Here is a 24,875-nt window from a genome sequence, read left to right on the forward strand (position 1 = left end):
TCTCTGCAGCTCCTCCAGTTACCATGAGCCTCTTGGCTGCTTCTCTGATGAATGTTCTCCTTGCCCGGCCAGTCAGTTTAGGTGGACGGCCATGTCTTGGTAGGTTGGCAGTCGTGCCATACTCTTTCCATATTTGGATGATGGATTGAACAGTGCTCCGTGAGATGATCAAAGTTTGGGAGATTTCTTTATAACCTAACCCTGCATTAAATGTCCCCACAACTTTATCCCTGACCTGTCTGGTGTGTTCCTTGGCCTTCATGATGCTGTTTGTTCACTAATGTTCTCTAACAAACCTCTGAGGGCTTCACAGAACAGCTGTATTTATACTGAGATCACATGACACACAGGGGGACTCTATCTACTAATTAGGTGACTTCTAAAGGCAATCGGTTCCACTAGATTTTAGTTAGGGATATCAGAGTAAAGGGGGCTGAATACAAATGCACGCCACACTTTTCAGATATTTATTTGTAAAAAATGTTGAAAAGCATTTATCATTTTCCTTCCACTTCAGAATTATGTGCCACTTTGTTTTGGTCTATCACAGCAAAACCAATAAAATACATTGACGGTTTTGGTTGTTACATGACAAAATGTGGAAAGTTTTAAGGGGTGTGAAGACTTTTTCAAGGCACTGTATATAGATCAAAGGTGTGACCTTTGATCTACCTATGACATCACTTAAAGAACCCTTGCAAGTTTTTTTTTTTTTTTTTATAATAAAATGTATTTCTAGTTAAAGCGGTATTAAACCCAAAACCAAACATGTATTATATTGCAGCTTACCAATCACTAAATGTGGTGGCTGCATTAGTTTTCTTTTTTTCTAGGCCTTTTCCCTTCTGTTTTCACCTGATGATCTGCCCAGTAAGACACCTCCTGTATTAGAGCTCCCCCACAGCATTGTCAGTCTGGGGGGGAGGGGAGTATTTAGATGGACTAGCAGATTTAAATACACTAACACACTGAAGACAATTTCCAGCTCACACTTTCTAATCAGTTTTTTTTTCCCCTTTTGGAATAAAGGTTTTACATGAATAAATTCTCCTAGATTGTAAGCTCCCAGGATCAGGGCCCTCCTATCCCTCTTGTATTGAACTGTATTGTTGCTGTATTGTCTCTCGTTATATTGTAAAGCGCTGAGCAAACTGTTGGCGCCATAAATCCTGTATAATAATAATAATATAAATCTGTATAATAATAATAATATAAATCTGTATAATAATAATAATATATAAATCCTGTATAATAATAAATCCTGTATAATAATAATATATAAATCCTGTATAATAATAATAATAATAATATAAATCCTGTATAATAATAATGATAATAATAATATAAATCCTGTATAATAATAATAATAATAATAATAATAATAAATCCTGTATAATAATAATAATAATAAAATAAAAGCTGATCATTGTAAGCACCCCTGTCAGTATTAAATGGTTTGTCTCGTCCATGTAAACTGATATACTCTGCTGGAGCACGTTTTTGAAAAAAAAAAAAAAAACAGACTTGCTGGCCAGATCACAGGTGAAAATAGAAGAAAGAAAGTCCAAAAGAAGAATTAATAAGCTGCAATATAATAAATATTTGCTTTTGGATTTATTTCCACTTTAGCTCCTTCTTCCCCTTCTAGCTTTTATATTTTACATTTTTTTTTGTTTCTATTTTTTTAACCATCAGTTTGTTTGTTTTTTTTGCTTTGCTTGATACTTTCTTGTTTTGCATAACAAACAAAGAAGGCCCTTTTTTTATTTTTGGATAATTTTGCGATTTTTAGTGTCATTTTAAACAGGACATATAGAATAAGATGTATACTATTTATTTACAGTAACATACTTTCTGTTTTCAGTAACATTGGTCAAACTGTATTTTTACTAGATTTTTGTTTATAGATTCCATAGAAAAAAAAAAAAAATGCAAAAAATGGTATGTATTATGTTTTCTTAAATAATGGCAAAGTTATCGCCAAATAAACAGGGTCAAGGCGGAAAGGTAAAAATGGCTCGTCTGTAAGAGGTATACAGGGATGAGGACTGAAGTGGCTAAACAGGGTTTTTTATTTTCTATGTCAGCGAAAAGTTGGGGTTGGGGGGAGGGGGGGGGGTAGCTTCAAACCTATCTATATATGAACAAGGGTAACTTGTTGGCCTGGACTTCAATCTTCATTGCACATCATAAGGCGGAGGAATCTGTACTACTGATTGTGATTGCACATATAAAAATAAAAAGGTGCCAAACTATAAAACAACTCTCCGATATACCAAAAATAAATACGTCACTATTTCCAGTGCTAAGAATAAATTAGCAGTTTAGTGTAACCAGCGCAGGGAACCTCCTACACCCAAATCCTAGGAAGAGGGGAGCACGGATAAAGGGGGGGGGGGCACACACGGGACAATATGTTACAGCTAAATAAAGCAGCAGCTGTCCTGGGTTTGTGGTGTTCTGGTGCTGCGAAGGAGCACCATACACATCGCCTGAGATCAATGACTGCGCCAATCTGTAGATCGGCGGTGGGGCTGTACTGCCGGGTCTCTTTCAAAGTCGGGACCATTCCTGGTTGAGGACACAATAGGTTTTCAGATATTCACCGGAACAGAACAGTAGAGTAGCTTGACACTGATTGGTTGCTTTGGGGGAGAGAAAAATTTCCTCTTTTATAATCTTCACCCTTCTATTGTATTCTGTCTTTATTCTAAAAGTAATGTTATTTTTATCTTGTATCTTTTATATTTTATATTTAATATCTTTATTCTCTTCAAATGCTCTTCATTCTAAATCATTCCTCTCACTCTCTTTCTATCTGTCAATCCATCTATCTATATCTTTATATCTATTCTCTTTATTTTGTATCTTATTTTATATTTATTCTTTATAATAATTATTTCTCCCCTTCTCTCTCTCATTCTCCCCACCTCTCTCCCCTTCTCTCTCTCGTTTCCCCCCCCCCCCCCCTCTTCTCTCTTTTTCTCCCTCCCTCTTTCTCCCTCTCCCCCCCCCTCCTCTTTCTCCACCCCACCCTTCCCTCTCTCTTTCTCCCTCTCCCCCCTCTCTTCTTTTTCATCCTCCCTTCCCCCCCCCTCCTCTCTTTCTCCCTCTCCCCCCTCTCTCTTTCTCCCCCCCCTTCTTCTCTCCCCCCTCTCTCTTTCTCCACCCCACCCTTCTCTCTCCCTCTCTCTCTTTTTCTCCCTCTCCCCTCCCTTCTTTCCTCTTCTTTCTCTCTTTCTTCCTTCCTCCCTCTCTTTCTCCCCACTCCCTCTTTCTCTCCCCTCCCTCTTTCTCTCCCCTTCTCTCTCTCTCCCTCTTCCCCCCTCTCTCTTCTTTTTCATCCTCTCCCCCCCCCTCCTCTCCCTCTTTCTCCTCCCCCCCTTTCTTCTCTCCCCCTCTCTCTTTCTCCACCCCACCCTTCTCTCTCCCCCTCTCTCTCTCTTTCTCCCACCTCCCTTTCTCTACCCTTATCTCTCTCTCTCCCCCCCCCTCTCCTCTCTTCCCCCCCTCTCCTCTCTCCTCTCTTCCCCCCCTCTCCTCTCTCTTCCCCCCCCTCTCTCTCTTTCTCCCTCTCCCCCCATCTCTCTTCTCTTTTTCTCCTTCTCTCCCCCCATCTCTCCTCTTTTTCTCCTTCTCTCCCCCCTCCTCTCTCTCTTTCTCCCCCCTCCCTCTTCTCTCTTTCTCTCCCCTTCCCCCCCCCCTCTCTCTCTCTCCTTTTATAACGCTTTCTTAGTATACATACTATAATTATTATATATATATATATATATATTCAAACTCACTTTATACCACTCTGCCGCATCCCATTTTACTTGATTGCACTCCACTCTATTGTATTCACTTCATCTGTTCCACACAGCTTAAGTACACCACTACTCTATTTCACACTCAAGTATGCAGAAGCCCATTCCATTTCACTCTATTCCCTTCTGCCATATTGCACACCTCTCTAATCTACTCTACCAAATTCCCATTTACCCTATTGCACTGCACTACTGTATGTTCTATTTCATTATACTGTATTTCATTTTACTCTCATTTTACAGTCCACTTCTATAGCTATTCTGCTCTACTGCACTCTAACATTTTCAGTCTACCCAATGATCCCCTCAGCTTTATTGCTCTCCGCTCTACTATATTTCCGTCTATTCTACTGCACTCAGCTTCACTTGGTTCCAATCTACTCCACTGAATTCTCTCCCCTTCTCTCTGCTCATCATTTACAATCTACTTCATTCCATTTAACTGCAATACACTCTACTGCCCCCTCCTACTTTATTGCACTGTTCTATTTTGCTCAGTTTTACTCTGCCATTACATTTCAATCTCTTCTAAACTATCCTACCCCATTTCACTCCACTCTACTTAATTCCATTCTACTCTATTCCATTTCACAATGTCACTCTCTTCTCTATTGCACCACACTCTATTCCAATCCATCCCATTCTACTTTATTGGGCTCCACTCTACTCTATTCCATTCTATTCTGTTCCATTTCACTACATTACTCTCTTTGTTATTGCACTTCACTCTATTCCAACCCACTCCATTCTATTCTGTTAGGCACCACTCTACTCTATTCCATTCTACTTTAATCCTTTCCAATATTATGCACTCCTCTCTATTACACTTCACTCTATTCCACGCCACTCATTTCTACTCGATTGCACTCCACTCCACATTCCATTCTAATTCACTGCACTTCATTCCACTATATTCCATTCTACTCCACTCTATTCCTATTCTAACTCTATTCTACTATATTGTCCTCCTCTCCAATCTACTATATTGCACACAACGTTATTGTTCTCCACTCTATTACACTCCACTCAAATCCATTATGTTCTATTGCACTTCACCCCACTCTATTCCATTGTGCTTCACTCTATCCCATTCTACAAATTGTGCTCCAAAACATTCTACAACAGATTGCACCTCATCAGTACTCTATTGCACTCTATTATTTTTGTACCCCACTTTTCTATTCTATATTCCTCTACTGCACTTCACACCAATCTATTTCATGGCATTTCACTCTATTCTATTGCACTTCACATTATTCTATTTTGCCCCCCCCCCCCCCCGTTAATATTGCACTTCACTCTGTTGCACTCCACTTCATTCTCCACTTTATTGAACTCAAATTTATTCCACTGTATCCCGTTCTATTGCACTGCACTCTATTTTAGTCTATTGCAGTGCACCCCACTCTATTGTATGCCACTCCGCTCTGTTCATTCCATCCCAATCTTTTCCAATTTACTCCATTCCTCCCCCCATATTACTCTCTTTAATATTGCACGTCAGTCTATTCTATTCCACTCCACCCCATTGTACTCTTTTGCAGGCCACTTCAATCTACTCAATCTATTGCACTCCATTATGTTCCCTTTCACTCGTTCAGGACATTTCTCCTGCCCTCTCAGTTTTGATGAGAAATTTAAGCCATTTCATTATGAGACCCCAGATATGAGGGTCTGGAGGAACTGCCCGGAATGTCCCGAAGGTGAAAGAGACCTGCGCACATCATCCAGCGAGTAACTACGTGGCTCATTAGCGAGCTAACGTTGTAATGAGACTGGCACACATTTCAAAGAAATCCATGGTGTGGCTACCAATCCGCGGACTGGCCAATGAGAAGGAGCCAGAAAGGGAGCCATAGAGAGAGCCGCTCTGGGAGTCGGACGTGGTGGAGTCGATGCTCAGCCTCGGGCGGTGAAGACCCGCCCCTGAGCAGGAGCGATGCAGAGAGGAGGAGCCGGACTTGTGATCCATCAATTCATCTGTGAAAAAAAAAAATAATGTCAGTCTGACCAAAACCTTTAGAGGGAATGAGTGGTATATCTGTTTCCTTTGTTGATTTATTAATAATCACCTCTGCCTATTATTATTATACAGTATTTATAAAGCGCCAATAGTTCGCTCAGCGCTGTACATTACAAAGGGGGACAGAACATGTGACAGAACAATAACAATACAATGCAAAACATGAGGGGATCGAGGGCCCTGCTCCTTGGAGCTTACAATCTAGGAGGGAGGGGATGGTGGCACAGGAGGAGATAGCTGTGGGGGATGGAGTGGTAGGAAGAGTGGAGGAGGTCGGCAAGTTAGCAGGGGGTGGGGTAGGCTTCCCTGAAGAGATGGGTTTTCAGGGTGCGCCTAAAGGAGAGGAGAGTAGGTGATAATCTGATGGGTTGGGGCAGGGAGTTCCAGAGGATGGGTGACACCCTGGAGAAGTCCTGGAGGCGGGCATGGGAGGAGGAGACCAGGGAACTAGAGAGAAGGAGGTCTTGTGAGGAGCGGAGTGTGCGTGTTGGGTGGTACTTGGATATTAGGTCGGTGATGTAGTTCGGGGCAGTATGGTGGACGGCTTTGTACGTCAGTGTTAGGATTTTGAATTTGATCCGTTGCGCAATCGGAAGCCAGTGGAGGGATTGGCAGAGGGGGGTGGCGGACACTGAGTGGAGGGATTGGCAGAGGGGGGTGGCGGAGATGGAGCGGTTGGAAAGGTGAATGAGTCTGGCTGCCGTATTCAGGATGGACTGAAGCGGGGATAGCCAGCGGCGAGGCAGGCCAGTGAGGAGGGAGTTGCAGTAGTCGAGTCGTGATATAATGAGGGAGTGGATGAGCTGTTTAGTAGTTTCTGGGGTTAGGAAAGTGCGGATTTTGGCGATGTTGCGGAGGTGGAGTCTGCATGTTGCGGAGGTGGAGTCTGCATGTTGCGGAGGTGGAGTCTGCATGAGTTTGTTAAAGATTGGACTTGGGGCTGGAAGGATAGGTTGGAGTCCAGAATGACACCAAGTACTCTGGCCTGCGGGGCGGGTTTGATGGTGGCGTTGTTGGATGTGATGGAGAAGTCAATGGGGGGTGGTGTCCAGGCTGGGGGGAAGACAAGAAACTCGGTTTTGGAGAGGTTCAGTTTAAGGAAGTCATCTTCATGTAATATTTCATAGGAAGATTTTTTTATTTTAAATTTAAATGTACAGGTTTTTGTCACATAATTATGACATTGATTTTATTATTTTTACTATACTTTTTTCAACCCGTAGGTGGCACATTTGGCTTGGTTGTTTGCTTTTCAGTTTTTGGTCGCCTCCTATTGCAGAAATCAATAGCTCTAGATCAAATTTGAAGAGGAACTTCAGTTTGTTTTCTTTTACGTAAGCAGCTAAAAAATACTGCAGAAGCTGAAAAATCTATTACTTATCAGTGTCTAGGGTCCGACACTATCTTACCAATGTGGGTTGCTGGCGGTGCCATCTTAATAGCATCATTGGCCCCTAGGCAAAGTAATGCAATGGGGCCCCTACCAACCTGCATCAGGTATCCCCAGCACAGTGCCCATATACTGTACATCAGGTCATCTATCACAGTGTCCCCATCCATCAGGTTGCCCTATCACAATGTCCCACACATCAATTGTCCTCTTTACAATGTCCCCATACATCAGATGCCCCCATTACCAGGATCCCCTTGTATTAGGTGTCTTCATCACAGTATCCACACACATCAGGTGTCCCCATGCAGAGTTGTACCCCCCCCCAATCCTCTTTGTACTCACAGATCCCAAGTGCTGTTCCCTCCTGCAATGAGGTCAGCTGCTCCTTCATCTCTCGGGCTGAGACTGAGAGGTGACTTCTCAGTCTCAGTTCCGATTCTCTGGTGCCTTGTGCTGAATCTTCTCCCCATCATCAGCCAGCCGCTGCTCCTTTTGATTGGAGTGACATTACAGTTACTCCTGTCAAAGAGGAGCTGCCAAAATCCCAAACACAGCACCCACTCCCAACCTTTTCTTGGCCCTGATCATGGCCACCCCATGAACCTGGGTCCCCTGGGCAGTGACCAGGTGTGCGTATTCATTAAGACAACCCTGGTCACTGGCACTGTCATCTTGGTTACGGGAGATGGTGTTGCTTCCTGTTGAACCACACCTGACGGCTTCCCCAGACCTCACACGTCCCAGGAGACCTGTGATGCGTCTTTAGGCTGTAAGCAGGTGTAGCATCCTCTAGTGTTCTACTGGTGTAGTGTAGGTAAATCTATTGTGTAGGACTCATGGTAACTCTGTGAGTCAGTGTTTAAAATCGGGTTACTGCAGGTCAAGCTGGATGGCTTAACAGGTTGGGTCATTATCGCCTCCTCTTGGTTCTGGAGGACCATGGACCCTTCCAGAAGTCAGTGGGCGAAAGAGGTGGAGACCTAATCTGCATGTTTATGGCAGCCAGGAGGGCTGGTAGTGTCTGCAGGCTGTGGAGCTGGAAGCACTTCTACAGGGGAGAGGAGACCTCTATGTATGTAGCTGCAACACGCTAAGCTGACTTTCAGAGGGGCTGCGAGTCTCTAGCCTGTAAGCGGCTTTTGCTACTAATCTGCAATGACTGACCACTTTCAAGGAAAAGAACAGTCCAGGATCTGTTTCTGTAAACAGGAAGGAAGTTGTCCAGTTCAGTTAAGTTGGGCATCCCACAATCCCTATTACCCTATCCTAAATTACATCCCCTAATAGAACAACAAAAGCCAAGCCCGTGGCTCAAGAGGGTAGCGCTACACAGGGGTACAGGGATGATCAACATTCCCTACTTACCAGGGATGAGCCAATGGATTGGTCTGAACCTAGGGTCAGACTGAATGTTGGATGCGATAAGGGGTATTATGTACCCCTTATTCATTCACATAGGAAAAGGTCAGTATGTGGGGCCCCTCTATTTTTAAGATTCAGATTCCAATAAGCTCCCTCCACCAGCAGACCCCCACAAGCTCCAGCAAGGGTTGTGGGATAGAGGTCCTTTTCCTCATCAACGTGGGGAAAGGTGGCACACTTATAGTAAAGTGATTAAGTGCAAGTGTTCCAAAAGTCCATAATCAAGAATAAACGTGACTCTTGTGTTGTTGTGAATGTACAAACAATGCACTAACCAGATAGCTCATTAATTGCGCATGGAGCAATTAAGACCTGCTCCTGGTGCTCTGGACTTGTGATACCAGGCAGGTGTCATCAGCAAGTCGGCCACTAGATGTCGTTAGTCTAGGTGAAGTCTTAAGCACTCCACCAGGGCCTCTGAGGAAGTGTTTTGACACAAAACGCGTCAGAAGGTGCCCGTGACCTGTGTGCATATACCGCAAGGCCATCCTGATTGGTTGATATATCAGATCTGGATGTAAGTTTTTATCTTTCTGTTTATACTGGAATTTTGACCATTAAAGACCTACTACACTATTAGAAGCTTTCTCGGGGCTCATTATTTCCACGTGAGCCCATTTTGAAGGTTCCTGAGGATTTGGATGATATACGAATCCCCCCCCTCCTGCTGATGATGGCCCTGGTGGAATGCTTAAGACTACACCTAGACTGACGACATCTAGTGGCCGACTTGCTGATGACACCTGCCTGGTATCACAAGTCCAGAGCACCAGGAGCAGGTCTTAATTGCTCCATGCGCAATTAATGCGCTATCTGGTTAGTGCAATGTTTGTACATTCACAACAACACAAGAGTCACGTTTATTCTTGATTATGGACTTTTGGAACACCTGCACTTAATCACTTTACTGTAAGGACTGAGTTATCTAACATATTTAACATATGTTATTGTGCATTATTTATTTATTTGCTTCGTAACTCGATTATACTTACATTAGCGCTGCATACTTATCTTATATTTTCATACTGGGTTTTAAAGGTTTCCTTTATGCTAGCGGCTTTATATTATTTTATTATTTTATTATTGTTCCCAGCGCTCAATTACTACCTTTTCAATATTGACCTCACACATTTGTTTTTGTGGGGTACTCCCTCATAATCCATACCAGATTCAAGGCAATTGTTTCTCTTCATTCTTGCTGTGCGATGTTCTATCACAAATGATACAGCTTAAACTGCCAGCAAATGACATTTCATTGCAGGCTTCTTTTTTAAACAAACTTCTGCACACAGACGCCTCCAAAGGTCCCCCAAATATAGTAGGTAGAAAGGAATTGTCATTTGATGGCAATTTAAAAAGTCACTGCCCCCTGCCAAATGGAATCTAAAAAACGTTTGCACTGTTCCATGTTCCCCCGTGCAATGTCCACCACGTGCTATTTTTTTGACAACCATTTGCCTATCAGCCCAGAAAACCAGTCGATTCCCACTGATTTCGATTTGGGTTTTGAGTTTGGCATCCGAGCCTCTTTGAAGTTTCGTGAACTCTGCTAGACCCAAACCCAGGGAAGTTTAGCTCATCTCTACTGCTTTCTATCCATGTGCACATCTGTGGACCTGCCCAGTGTGTTTCAGGCCTTTGTTAGACCCTTCAGATTGAAGGCTCCTTCCTCACGTACCATCGATGCTTTTGAAGTCCAGAAGATAACTGCGATTGTCCACCTGGTAGAGCTGCAGGCTCATCTTCACGTAATTCCCCGTCACGGGGTTCTTCCTCCGTACCCGCAGGTGATAAGGGTTTACCACCTGAGAAGGGAAATGATGAGACAAGTTAGAGGAACGAAAAACAAACTTCTAATATCAGGAGAGGCTTTGAAGCTCAGCCAGACACAAGTCCATGTGGTGGAGATCATGCCTAAGTTTGTTCCTTCTCAAGATCTTCACCATCATCAACTGGATATCTGCATGGGGGTTGTACGGTCGTCTCAAACTGAAGTGGGATTCCGAAAGGTGATCAGGTTTCCTCCCACAATACAAAAACATATTGATACTGTCACTAGACAAGTGCAGAATGAAAATGTTTGTTTTGTTTAGTTTTGAATTGATTCGATAAATTGCTAATTTTGTTTTTGTTGCATTCGTAATGAAATTCATTTAGTTTAGCTGGTTCAAAATTCTAAAGTCGGAAGACTGTTATATTCTATTGTTTATTCTAATAAATTATTTTTTATTCTTTTCTATTCCTTTATTTTCTATTCTATCTTATTCTAGATAAGAGGCATGGAAGAGCTCAGCTATGAAGAAAGATTAGAGGAACTGAATTTATTCTCTCTTGAGAAGAGGAAATTAAGGGGGGATATGATCTCCATGTATAATACATAAGGGGGGATATGATCTCCATGTATAATACATAAGGGGGGATATGATCTCCATGTATAATACATAAGGGGGGATATGATCTCTATGTATAATACATAAGGGGGGATATGATCACCATGTATAATACATAAGGGGGGATATGATCACCATGTATAATACATAAGGGGGGTATGATCACCATGTATAATACATAAGGGGGGGATATGATCTCCATGTATAATACATAAGGGGGGATATGATCTCTATGTATAATACATAAGGGGGGATATGATCACCATGTATAATACATAAGGGGGGATATGATCACCATGTATAATACATAAGGGGGGATATGATCTCCATGTATAATACATAAGGGGGGATATGATCTCCATGTATAATACATAAGGGGGGATATGATCACCATGTATAATACATAAGGGGGATATGATCTCCATGTATAATACATAAGGGGGGATATGATCTCCATGTATAACACATAAGGGGGATATGATCTCCATCTATAATACATAAGGGGGGATATGATCTCCATGTATAATACATAAGGGGGATATGATCTCCATCTATAATACATAAGAGGGGATATGATCTTCATGTATAATACATAAGGGGGGATATGATCTCCATGTATAATACATAAGGGGGATATGATCTCCATCTATAATACATAAGAGGGGATATGATCTTCATGTATAATACATAAGGGGGGATATGATCTCCATGTATAACACATAAGGGGGATATGATCTCCATGTATAATACATAAGGGGGGGGATATGATCTCCATGTATAATACATAAGGGGGATATGATCTCCATGTATAATACATAAGGGGGGATATGATCTCCATGTATAATACATAAGGGGGGATATGATCTCCATGTATAATACATAAGGGGGATATGATCTCCATCTATAATACATAAGAGGGGATATGATCTTCATGTATAAAACATAAGGGGGGGATATGATCTCCATGTATAATACATAAGGGGGGATATGATCTCCATGTATAATACATAAGGGGGATATGATCTCCATGTATAATACATAAGGGGGGATATGATCTCCATGTATAATACATAAGGGGGATATGATCTCCATGTATAATACATAAGGGGGGGGATATGATCTCCATGTATAATACATAAGGGGGATATGATCTCCATGTATAATACATAAGGGGGGATATGATCACCATGTATAATACATAAAGTGGGATATGATCTCCATGTATAATACATAAGGGGGGTATGATCTCCATGTATAATATATAAGGGGGGATATGATCTCCATGTATAATACATAAAGTGGGATATGATCTCCATGTATAATACATAAGGGGGGTATGATCTCCATGTATAATATATAAGGGGGGATATGATCTCCATGTATAATACATAAGGGGGGATATGATCTCCATGTATATTACATAAGGGGGGGATATTATCTCCATGTATAATAAATAAGGGGGGATATGATCTCCATGTATAATACATAAGGGGGGATATGATCTCCATGTATAATACATAAGGGGGGATATGATCTCCATGTATAATACATAAGGGGGGGGGATATGATCTCCATGTATAATACATAAGGGGGATATGATCTCCATGTATAATACATAAGGGGGGATATGATCACCATGTATAATACATAAGGGGGGATATGATCTCCATGTATAATACATAAGGGGGGATATGATCTCCATGTATAATACATAAGGGGGGATATGATCTCCATGTATAATACATAAAGGGGGATGTGATCTCCATGTATAATACATAAGGGGGATATGATCTCCATGTATAATACATAAGGGGGATATGATCTCCATGTATAATACATAAGGGGGGATATGATCTCCATGTATAATACATAAAGGGGGATATGATCTCCATGTATAATACATAAGGGGGGTATGATCTCCATGTATAATACATAAGGGGGGATATGATCTCCATGTATAATACATAAAGGGGGATATGATCTCCATGTATAATACATAAGGGGAGATATGATCTCCATGTATAATACATAAGGGGGGATATGATCTCCATGTATAACACATAAGGGGGGGGGGGGTATGATCACCATGTATAATACATAAGAGGGGATATGATCTCCATGTATAACACATAAGGGGGGATATGATCTCCATGTATAATACATAAGGGGGATATGATCACCATGTATAATACATAAGGGGGGATATGATCTCCATGTATAATACATAAGGGGGGATATGATCTCCATGTATAATACATAAGGGGGGATATGATCTCCGTGTATAATACATAAGGGGGGATATGATCTCCATGTATAATACATAAGGGGGGATATGATCTCCATGTATAATACATAAGGGGGGATATGATCTCCATGTATAATACATAAGGGGGGATATGATCACCATGTATAATACATAAGAGGGGATATGATCACCATGTATAATACATAAGGGGGGATATGATCTCCATGTATAATACATAAGGGGGATATGATCTCCATGTATAATACATAAGGGGGATATGATCTCCATGTATAATACATAAGGGGGGGATATGATCTCCATGTATAATACATAAGGGGGATATGATCACCATGTATAATACATAAGGGGGGGATATGATCACCATGTATAATACATAAGGGGGGGGATATGATCACCATGTATAATACATAAGAGGGGATATGATCACCATGTATAATACATAAGTAGGGGATATGATCTCCATGTATAATACATAAGGGGGGATATGATCTCCATGTATAATACATAAGGGGGGATATGACCTCCATGTATAATACATGAGGGGGGGATATGATCTCCATGTATAATACATAAGGGGGGATATGATCTCCATGTATAATACATAAGGGGGGATATGATCTTCATGTATAATACATAAGGGGGATATGATCACCATGTATAATACATAAGGGGGGATATGATCTCCATGTATAATACATAAAGGGGGATATGATCTCCATGTATAATACATAAGGGGGGTATGATCTCCATGTATAATACATAAGGGGGGATATGATCTCCATGTATAATACATAAAGGGGGATATGATCTCCATGTATAATACATAAGGGGAGATATGATCTCCATGTATAATAAATAAGGGGGGATATGATCTCCATGTATAATACATAAGGGGGGATATGATCTCCATGTATAATACATAAGGGGGGGATATGATCTCCATGTATAATACATAAGGGGGGATATGATCACCATGTATAATAGATAAGAGGGGATATGATCACCATGTATAATACATAAGGGGGGATATGATCTCCATGTATAATAAAATAAATGTTTTGGATGGACTTTTTTTTTTCAGCCAGACTAACTATGTAACTATTATTTTCTATTCTATTCTGTTTTATTCTAATCTATTATTTTCAAAATTCGGAAGACGTCTATATTCATTCTATTCTATTCTTTTCTATTCTATTCCTTTATTTTCTATTCTAATCTACCTATTGATAGCTGATGCTGACCTGACACAGCCAGGCTCACCTTCCATTCGAAGTCCAGCTGCTTCATCGCCCGGTAGACCTCCGCCATGATGTCATGAGGTTTGCTCTGGCTGCGGATTCCCAGGTGCCACTTGGCTTTTTTCACAGCTAGTGGTTTGGGTTTGGTAGTGTTCAGGGCATCCAGAGAGCACCGGGCCTTGGGGCTGTCCGCCACCAGGGGTGGCATCCTCTCCGGGTGTGGTTTGATGCCAGGGGGGATATGCATGTCGTCCATGAAAGAGCCGGTCGGTGGGCTGGAGGCGAGGTAGAACTCGCTGGCCTGGTTCATTATCCTCCGGTTGTCTATGATCAGATGGTAGGCCACGGCGAGCTGGTCCTGAGGGTCACCACTGTACAGGCTGTTCATCACCTCCGACTCCGTACATTCGAACTTCTCACACACCTCCTTCACCGCCTCATCATCGATAACATTGGCGTCGTAGTTGGGGTCCTCCGGGAACAAGTAGCTGGGAAGGTCTTGCTTGAACCATTCGTGTTCTCTGCCGGAACAAAGGAAAATTTGACAAAAATGAATTTTGAAAGAAAAATTCAACAAAATTGAGATGTTTGAAAAGTGAAGGATCGACTCCCGATCTTTCCGAAATCCATTCCGCTCCTTTGTGAAGATTATCTAACCTGTCTTACACGTGCACTGACTTTTTGAAGACTCCTAAACTATCACTGGTCTGCCGGGGCAATTATGTATCTTATGCATTGCTAAAATGGTTAAATGGTTACTTTAACCACCTCCTGCCCGCCATATAGTCCAATGACGGGCGCAAGGTGGTTCTCTTGTTCTGGGAGGACATCACGTCCTCCCATTCTCACCTATTCTCATTCTATGACGTCCTCCCATTCTCACCGCGCATGCGTGGCTCAGGGAGCGCGTGGCGCGGCGATTGGTGGTGCGCATTGTCCCTCGGACACAGCGGATCACCGATCACGGAAAGAGCCAAAGATGTCGGCTCGGTCATGTGATCTGCTGTGTCCAATCACAGCTGATCACATGTAAACAGGGAAATCCCGGTTATCGGCATTTCTCTCCTCTCGAGCTGTCACGCTGACAGAGGAGAGGAGAGGAGAGCCGGTAATCGGCATTCCGCGGAGGGGACATCTACACTGATCATAAGGGCACTGATGATCAGTGTGGCCCCAGAAGTGCCACCTGTCAGTGTCCATCAGTGCCAGCTCTCAGTGCTGAACAGTGCCATGTGCCTGTGCCCATCAGTGCCACATCAATACCACATATCAGTGCCTACCAGTGCACATCAATGCCACATATCAGTGACCATCTGAGCTTCCTTTCAGTGTCACCCATCAGTGCCAGTCAGTGCCACCTATCAATGCCAATCAGTGCCACCTATCAGTGCTGCCAATCAGTGCCACCTATCAGTGCCAGTCAGTGATGCCTGTCAATGCCCATCAGTGCCACCTACCAGTGCCTCCTCATCAGTGCCACCTATCAGTGTCCATCAGTGCAGCCTATCAGTGCCCATCACTGCAGCCTCATCACACATCAGTGAAGGAAAAAAATCACTTATTTACAAAATTTTATAACAAAAACTAAGACCCCCCATATAAAGAAAGCTGACCACCACCGCTATAATTCCTACAGCTGCTTTCCAATCAGTCACCTGCTTTCTAAGTGACATCACCGCCCTCCAGGATGCAACGCGCAGAGCGGGGGACCTGTCCGCCTAACTGAACCAGAAACACATTTCTCCCCGTCATCTGAAAACCAATTATATTTTCTACAATCAAAACAAGCGGCGGGACGCTGCGACGGGAAAGAGAAACGAAAAAACAACAACGGCTCGGCAGAAAATTGGCCCTCGAACACTTTCCAAAATCCCTTCCTGGGGGCCGGGAGGGGGAGGGGATGGAGGGGGAGGAAGGGAGATTGAAATGTTCACAGCTGACTGGTCGTCATAAAAGAAGAAACGAGTCCTTTAATGTATTGGGTCTTAGAGTCAGGATGTGGGAAATTACCCATAATCCCCCTTTCATGCTATCATACACTCAGCTATGGTTACATTGTACTTGTCATAACACAACATGGAATTAAAGCCTTCACATCTCCCCTTCAAAGGGGTCACCTCAACCCCGGGAGTGTCGGGGTCACCAATGGGTCAGGGGCGCTACTCTAAACGAATTCACTACAAAAAAAACATTTAGAAGTGAGAAGTTATTCAACTTTCCGATTGTTCCAGGGGCGGACTGACAACTCATGGGGCCCACGGGCAATAGGGGATCATGGGGCCCCTGTGTCCTTGCCCAAACTCAAAAAAAGCCTATGAAAAAGGTAGCAGGGGCATCTTATGGGGCCCCCTACTGACCCGGGCCCTCGGGCAGTGCCCGAGTTTCCAAATGGTCAGTCCGCCCCTGGGATGATATTAATCCCCTCAATTCCGCCATAGAAAGGAGAGGTGGTCTCGGTTTTCTTGACTGCCGTTTATTATTGGTGCCGAAGAGAAGACATAGGGGCGACCTGTACACCGGATAATGGTTGTGATCAAAGGGTCACTGGACAGCACAGATGACAGGCAAAATGTACTGAGTCAATCGGAGTGGCTCTGTACCTTGTAATAGCGGTGAACCAGCCCGACTGCGTGCCACTCTGATTGGTTCCTGATTGGATGGAGTTCTGCTTTAACATTAACCTTTTGCCGCCCAGCCAATGGTCCCTCAGCGTTCAGGGTGGACACCATATGGCGTCCTCCCGGGCATGCGCAGTTTGCACACCTGCAGAGCCGTGTACCTCGGACATGGCCGATGACAGATCTGAGTATCGGCCCCGTTGCCGGTACCATGTGACCTGCTGTGACCAATCACAGCAGGTCACGTGACAGTTGTATACAATTAATGGCTTCCTTTCATGCCATCCATTGTATACAAGTGTGTCTAGCTGTGAATGGTCACAGCAATCACATGCACAAGCTAGGCCAATCACAGCCCAGGTGTGTCATGTGATTAGCCGTGACCAAATCACAGCTAAGCACAAAAAAAAAAAAAAACCCTGAATGAATCGATGTCATTCAGGTAAATGCTTGCTTATAGCAAAGTAATTCTTTGCTATAAGCAAATTGTGTAAAAAAAAAAATACTAATCACTTCCCCAAAGTAGTACAATGTTACTATGGTAACATTGTACTACTTTGGTCATAGTGAAATATGAAAAAAAAAATCTTAAAAAAAAGAAAAAAAACTTTAATAAAAAATGAAAAATAAAAATAAAAATAAATAAATAAAACAAATTATATATATTTTTTTTTTCATACTGTCACCAGTCAGTGTCCCTGATCACCGCCATGCCAGTTATATGATGACGCTGTACTGCACTGGTGACAGTATGTAAAAAAAAAATAGTGAAAATAATTTTTTGAATTTTTTCATTTTCTGAAAAATTATGACAAAAAAATTACAACTTCAAAAAACTTGCCATGCCTCTTATGAAGTACGTCAGACTGTCTGCTCTGCAAAAAGGGGTCATTTGGGGGATATCTGTCCTGACATTTGGGGGATATCTGTACCGTCCTGACATTTGGGGGATATCTGTCCTGTTCTGACATTTGGGGGATATCTGTACTGTCCTGACATTTGGGGGATATCTGTCCTGTTCTGACATTTGGGGGATATCTGTACTGTCCTGACATTTGGGGGATATCTGTACTGTCCTGACATTTGGGGGATATCTGTACCGTCCTGACATTTGGGGGATATCTGTCCTGTTCTGACATTTGGGGGATATCTGTACTGTCCTGACATTTGGGGGATATCTGTCCTGTTCTGACATTTGGGGGATATCTGTACTGTCCTGACATTTGGGGGATATCTGTACTGTCCTGACATTTGGGGGATATCTGTCCTGTTCTGACATTTGGGGGATATCTGTACTGTTCTGACATTTGGGGGATATCTGTACTGTCCTGACATTTGGGGGATATCTGTACTGTCCTGACATTTGGGGGATATCTGTACTGTCCTGACATTTGGGGGATATCTGTACTGTTCTGACATTCTTGGACCTCAAGAAATTAGATTGGCCGTCAGTACTTCAGGATTGATCAATATTCAGATCTATACCATAGTTTGTGAACTCTATAACTTTCCTACAAACTAAAAAATACATCCTAATTTGGGTTATTTTCACCAAAGACATGTAGCAGAATACATCTCGGCCTAAATTTATGAAGAACAATTATTTATTTGCAAACTTTTATAACAGAAACAAAGAAAAACATGTTTTTTTCCCCAAAATTTTCAGTCTTTTGTTGTTAATTTAGCAAAAAATAAAAACCCCAGCGGTGATTAAATACCATCAAAAGAAAGCTCTAGTTGTGTGAAGAAAATGATAAAATTTTAGTTTGGGTACAATGTTGTATGACCGCGCAATTGTCATTCAAAGTGTGAGAGCGCTGAAACCTGAAAACTGGCCTGGGCAGGAAGGAGGTAAAAGTGCCCAGTGTGGAAGGGGTTAAATAGACCACAAAGCCCCGCCCACCCAATACCTCAGTGTTAGCTCAGTTCTGTACATAAAATGCGTTTTATCCACAATTTCTTCATTTTTGTGTATAAACCCCTGAATCCCTCCATGCCGTACCTGATGTCTTTGATAGTGGCGCGTTTCAGAGGATCGACCTGTAGCATGTGCATTAATAAAGTAGCGACGGAACGGTTCAGGTATTCTGGGATGTAGAAAACTCCTCCTCTGATTTTTTTGAATAGGGTGGGGACATGTTCGTCATCAAATGGCAGCGTCCCGCAGAGTAGGGCGTAGAGGATCACCCCGCAGCTCCAAATATCCACCTCGGGACCAGCATACAATCTACAGATAGATCAGCTACAATTAGTCGATGATTCCTACTAAATATTTGGAGTTTATCTGTACTGCAAAACTGACTAAAGCTGGAGACCACGGACACAATATAAAGCCCTCTGCTTAGAAGGTCAGTGTGACGGGCGTCACTTTGGGTGGGGGGCCCATGGAACCCGGCTCACTTTGGAGAGGTGGGGAGACCCCTGTCTCCGCTCCCCATATCCCTATTATGTGTAAGTCCCCCTGTGCCTGTTGGGGGTACAGGGTGATCTTTCCTAATATTGGGGTGGGGGGTTGTTGATTGTTTGATGTTATGTGGCTGCATCCCATTGTTCTATTGTTTGGGAGCAAACTATTATAGGATGTATGTGTTTATGTGCATTAGCTTAGTGTGGGGGTGTCTCCAGCAGCCCTCCCTTCTGATGGGACTGTCTGCTGGTGTGAAGTTTGAATACCTGTGTGTCTCTTGTTACTAAATGTAGATTGCCCCACCCTGTGTCATTATGCAGGGAGGGGGGGATTGTCCCCTTGAATGTACATATCTTGTATCTGTGTTAAAATAAACTGGTCTACCTCCTGGTTTACTTCAAGACTGGTGTCGGCTAGTCATGTATGGTCGGCTGTAGTGTCTGTTGTCGGTGATTGGATGGGGAAGTAGTATTCTAATGGAAGAACTCAAGCACAGACTGGGTTGGTTCCGTTACAGTCAGCACCCCGAAGATTACCCTTACAGATGTCAACATGTTTATACCGATATATGGTTAGTACTTCCGCCTGGCAGTACTAAGGTCATTGGTTCAAATCCCAACCATGGCACCACCTGCCTGGAGTTTGCATGTTCTCCCTGTGCCTGCGTGGGTTTCCTCCGGGTACTCCGGTTTACTCCCACACTCCAAAGACATGCTGGTAGGTGAATTGGTTCCTGTCTAAATAGTCCCTAGTATGTGTATGTATGAATGTGAGTTAGGGACCTTAGATTGTACGCTCCTCGGAGGCGGGGACTGATGTGAATGTGTAATATATATGTAAAGTGCTGCATAAATTGACGGCGCTATATAAGTACCTGAAATAAATAAATGAATAAATTGATGCAACAGCCATTCTCATATAGTATACTGTAATTAGTACTTAGTGCCACTAGGTGGTAGCTTATGTTCAATGCTTGAAAAATGTTATGTACTTTCTAGTGGAACTACATGGTTATGATGTCATTTCCTGTCTCTGACATTTTCCAAGAAACCACAAAGGGCTCAGCTATGTGTCCAGCACCCCCTTAACCAGGGGTCTCCAAACTGCAGCCTGCGGGCTGGATGTAGCCCTTTACTTGCTTTTCTCTGGCTTTTATGAAACACTGTTCCTTCCATTGACACCAATGATGGGGCACTTTTCCTCCCAGTGACACCAATGATGGGGCACTATTCCTCCCACTGATACCAATGATGGGGCACTATTCCTTCCACTGATACCAATGATGGGGCACTATTCCTCCCACTGACACCAATGATGGGACACTATTCCTCCCACTGATACCAATGATGGGGCACTATTCCTCCCAGTGACACCAATGATGGGGCACTATTCCTCCCACTGATACCAATGATGGGGCACTATTCCTTCCACTGATACCAATGATGGGGCACTATTCCTCCCACTGACACCAATGATGGGACACTATTCCTCCCACTGATACCAATGATGGGGCACTATTCCTTCCACTGATACCAATGATGGGGCACTATTCCTCCCACTGACACCAATGATGGGGCACAATTCTTCCCACTGACACCAATGATGGGGCACTATTCCTCCCACTGACACCAATGATGGGGCACTATTCCTCCCTCTGACACCAATGATGGGGCACTATTCCTTCCACTGATACCAATGATGGGACACTATTCCTTCCACTGACACCAATGATGGAGCACTATTCCTCCCACTGACACCAATGATGGGGCAGTATTCCTCCCTCTGACATCAATGATGGGGCACTATTCCTCCCACTGACCACCAATGATGGGGCACTATTCCTTCCACTGATACCAATGATGGGGCACTATTCCTCCCACTGACACCAATGATGGGGCACTATTCCTTCCACTGATACCAATGATGGGACACTATTCCTTCCACTGACACCAATGATGGGGCACTATTCCTCCCACTGACACCAATGATGGGGCACAATTCTTCCCACTGACATCAATGATGGGGCACTATTCCTCCCTCTGACACCAATGATGGGGCACTATTCCTCCCACTGACACCAATGATGGGGCACTATTCCTCCCACTGACACCAATGATGGGGCACAATTCTTCCCACTGACATCAATGATGGGGCACTATTCCTCCCTCTGACACCAATGATGGGGCACTATTCCTCCCACTGACACCAATGATGGGGCACTATTCCTCCCACTGACACCAATGATGGGGCACTATTCCTTCCACTGATACCAATGATGGGACACTATTCCTTCCACTGACACCAATGATGGGGCACTATTCCCCCCACTGATACCAATGATGGGGCACTATTCCTCCCACTGATACCAATGATGGGACACTATTCCTCCCACTGACACCAATGATGGGGCACTATTCCTCCCACTGACACCAATGATGGGGCACTATTCCTTTCACTGATACCAATGATGGGGCACTATTCCTCCCACTGACACCAATGATAGGGCACTATCCCTCCCACTGATACCAATGATGGGGCACTAGTCCTCCCACTGACACCAATGATAGGGCACTATTCCTCCCACTGACACCAATGATGGGGCACTATTCCTTCCACTGAAACCAATGATGGGGCACTATTCCTCTCACTGACACCAATGATGGGGCACTATTCCTCCCACTGACACCAATGATGGGGCACTATTCCTCCCACTGACACCAATGATGGGGCACTATTCCTCCCACTGACACCAATGATGGGGCACTATTTCTCCCACTGATACCAATGATGGGGCGCTATTCCTCCCACTGACACCAATGATGGGGCACTATTCCTCCCACTGACACCAATGATGGGGCACTGTTTCTCCCACTGCCCACCAAGCCTAGGGTAATGTTTATGCGAATTTAGAAAAGAATAGAATAGAATAGAATAAAACTGAGAAAAATAAAAATAAAATAATAGAATAGAAAAGAAAAGAATATAAAAAAACAGAAGATATTTGAATAGAATAAAAAGAATATAACTGTGTTCTGAAATTCGAATTTAGACAAGAATAGAGTAAAACATAATAGAACAGAACAGAAAAGAAAATTAAAAAATTTTTAAATAATAGATAATAAAGGAATAAAGAAGAATATAATACAACAGAATAAAATAGAATATAATAGAATAGAAAATAAAAGAATAGTATATAAAATAAAGGAATGGAATAAAAAAGAATAGAACAGAATGGAAAAAAATAGAATATAATAAAAAGAATATAGTCATCTTCCGAAATTTGAATTTAGAAAAGAACAGAGTGAAAGTGAACCAAATAGAATATAATATAAAAATAAAAGAATGGAATAAAATAAAATAGAAAAAAAGGATTAGAAAACAAAAGAGTAGATTAGAAAAAATATAGCCATCTTTTGAAAATCAAATTTCTAAAAGACTAGAATAAAATAGAATAGAAAAAAAAAAAGAATAGGAAGTAAAAGAATAGAAAACATATAGCCATCTTCTGAAACTCGAATTTCTAAAAGAATAGAGTAAAAAATGATTAGAAAAGAATATAAAGTAAAGGAATATAAAAGAATAGAATAGAGTAAAAAATGATTAGAAAAGAATAGAAAGTAAAAGAATAGAAAAGAAAATAATAGAATAGAATAACATAGAAAGAATTGAGCTGTCTTCTGAAATTCAAATTTCAAATAAAATAGAACCAGCTATTCTTCACAATGAATTTGGAATAATTCAATATTTTCGATTCAGATTCGATTCAAACACTTCAAATCAATCGGAAAAATTGGAATCCACTCCAAAAACGAATAAAGAAACGAAGCAAATTCTGTTAGGAATGCAACGAATCGAAATGAGTAACTTAACGAATCGATCCGAAAGGAAATGTTCTGCACATGTCTATTACATAGTTGCTGTCTGTCTCCTATATTTCTCACCTTCCTGATATAACTTCTGGAGCGGCATAATTCGGGGATCCGCAACTGGTCCGGAGAAACTCTCCATCTGACATCATATTAGAGAGACCTGAACCAAACAAAGTGTCAGAAATACTATGACGTCATAACGTGCAACAACAAATTATACTGTATAATGGTTTGAAAACATTCTATGTGCTTTGCATATTATTATTATTATACAGGATTTATATTATTATTATTATACAGGATTTATATTATTATTATTATTATTATTATTATACAGGATTTATATTTTTATTATTATTATACAGGAATTATATTTTTATTATTATTATTATTATACAGGATTTATATTATTATTATTATTATTATACAGGATTTATATTATTATTATTATTATTATTATTATACAGGATTTATATTTTTATTATTATTATACAGGAATTATATTTTTATTATTATTATTATCATACAGGATTTATATTATTATTATTATTAATATTATACAGGAATTATATTTTTATTATTATACAGGATTTATATTATTATTATTATACAGGATTTATATTTTTATTATTATTATTATTATACAGGATTTATATTATTATTATTATTATACAGGATTTATATTTTTATTATTATTATTATTATTATTATACAGGAATTATATTTTTATTATTATTATTATACAGGATTTATATTATTATTATTATTATACAGGATTTATATTTTTATTATTATTATTATTATTATACAGGAATTATATTTTTATTATTATTATTATACAGGATTTATATTTTTATTATTATTATTATTATTATTATACAGGATTTATATTTGTATTATTATTATTATACAGGATTTATATTATTATTATTATACAGGATTTATATTATTATTATTATTATTATTATACAGGATTTATATTTTTATTATTATTATACAGGATTTCTATTATTATTATTATTATACAGGAATTATATTTTTATTATTATTATTATACAGGATTTATATTTTTATTATTATTATTATCATACAGGATTTATATTATTATTATTATTATTATACAGGATTTATGGCGCCAACAGTTTGCTCAGCGCTTTACAATATAACGGGAGACAATACAGCAACAATACAGTTCAATACAAGAGGGATAGGAGGGCCTGATCCTGGGAGCTTACAATCTAAGAGATGCATAAAGTATAACTAAAGTATATAGTTTTTTTCTTTCCATCTGAATAGGGTAGGGGAAGATTAGAACCCATTTCATTTTGCAGTCTGCGTCCCACTGGGGAGATTTCCTCTTACTTCCTGTCCTGGAGAAACAACATCTTACCAAAGAGCTAAGAGATCTCTGAAAAAAAAAATCTTCTTTGTCACATGTCTCCA

General features: G+C 41.3%; 1 protein-coding gene across 1 annotated transcript in view; it reads right to left on the reverse strand.

Moving 5' to 3' along the window:
• Positions 1-3,742: 3,742 nt before the first annotated feature.
• The window catches only part of PRKAA2 (protein kinase AMP-activated catalytic subunit alpha 2), a 63,254-nt gene continuing 42,121 nt past the window's right edge, over positions 3,743-24,875 (reverse strand). Inside the window, exons 5-9 of the mRNA XM_089656567.1 lie at positions 23,505-23,592; positions 19,159-19,383; positions 14,561-15,059; positions 10,323-10,449; positions 3,743-5,786 (exon numbers count right to left, since the gene is read on the reverse strand). Coding sequence (XP_089512693.1) covers positions 5,557-5,786; positions 10,323-10,449; positions 14,561-15,059; positions 19,159-19,383; positions 23,505-23,592 — 1,169 coding nt within the window. The 3' untranslated portion in view covers positions 3,743-5,556. The remainder of the gene's footprint in view (positions 5,787-10,322; positions 10,450-14,560; positions 15,060-19,158; positions 19,384-23,504; positions 23,593-24,875) is intronic.

Source organism: Staurois parvus, unplaced genomic scaffold (genome assembly GCF_062004578.1).
Source record: "Staurois parvus isolate SC_StPar_1 unplaced genomic scaffold, SC_StPar_1.0 ptg000917l, whole genome shotgun sequence".
Lineage (NCBI taxonomy): Eukaryota > Metazoa > Chordata > Amphibia > Anura > Ranidae > Staurois > Staurois parvus.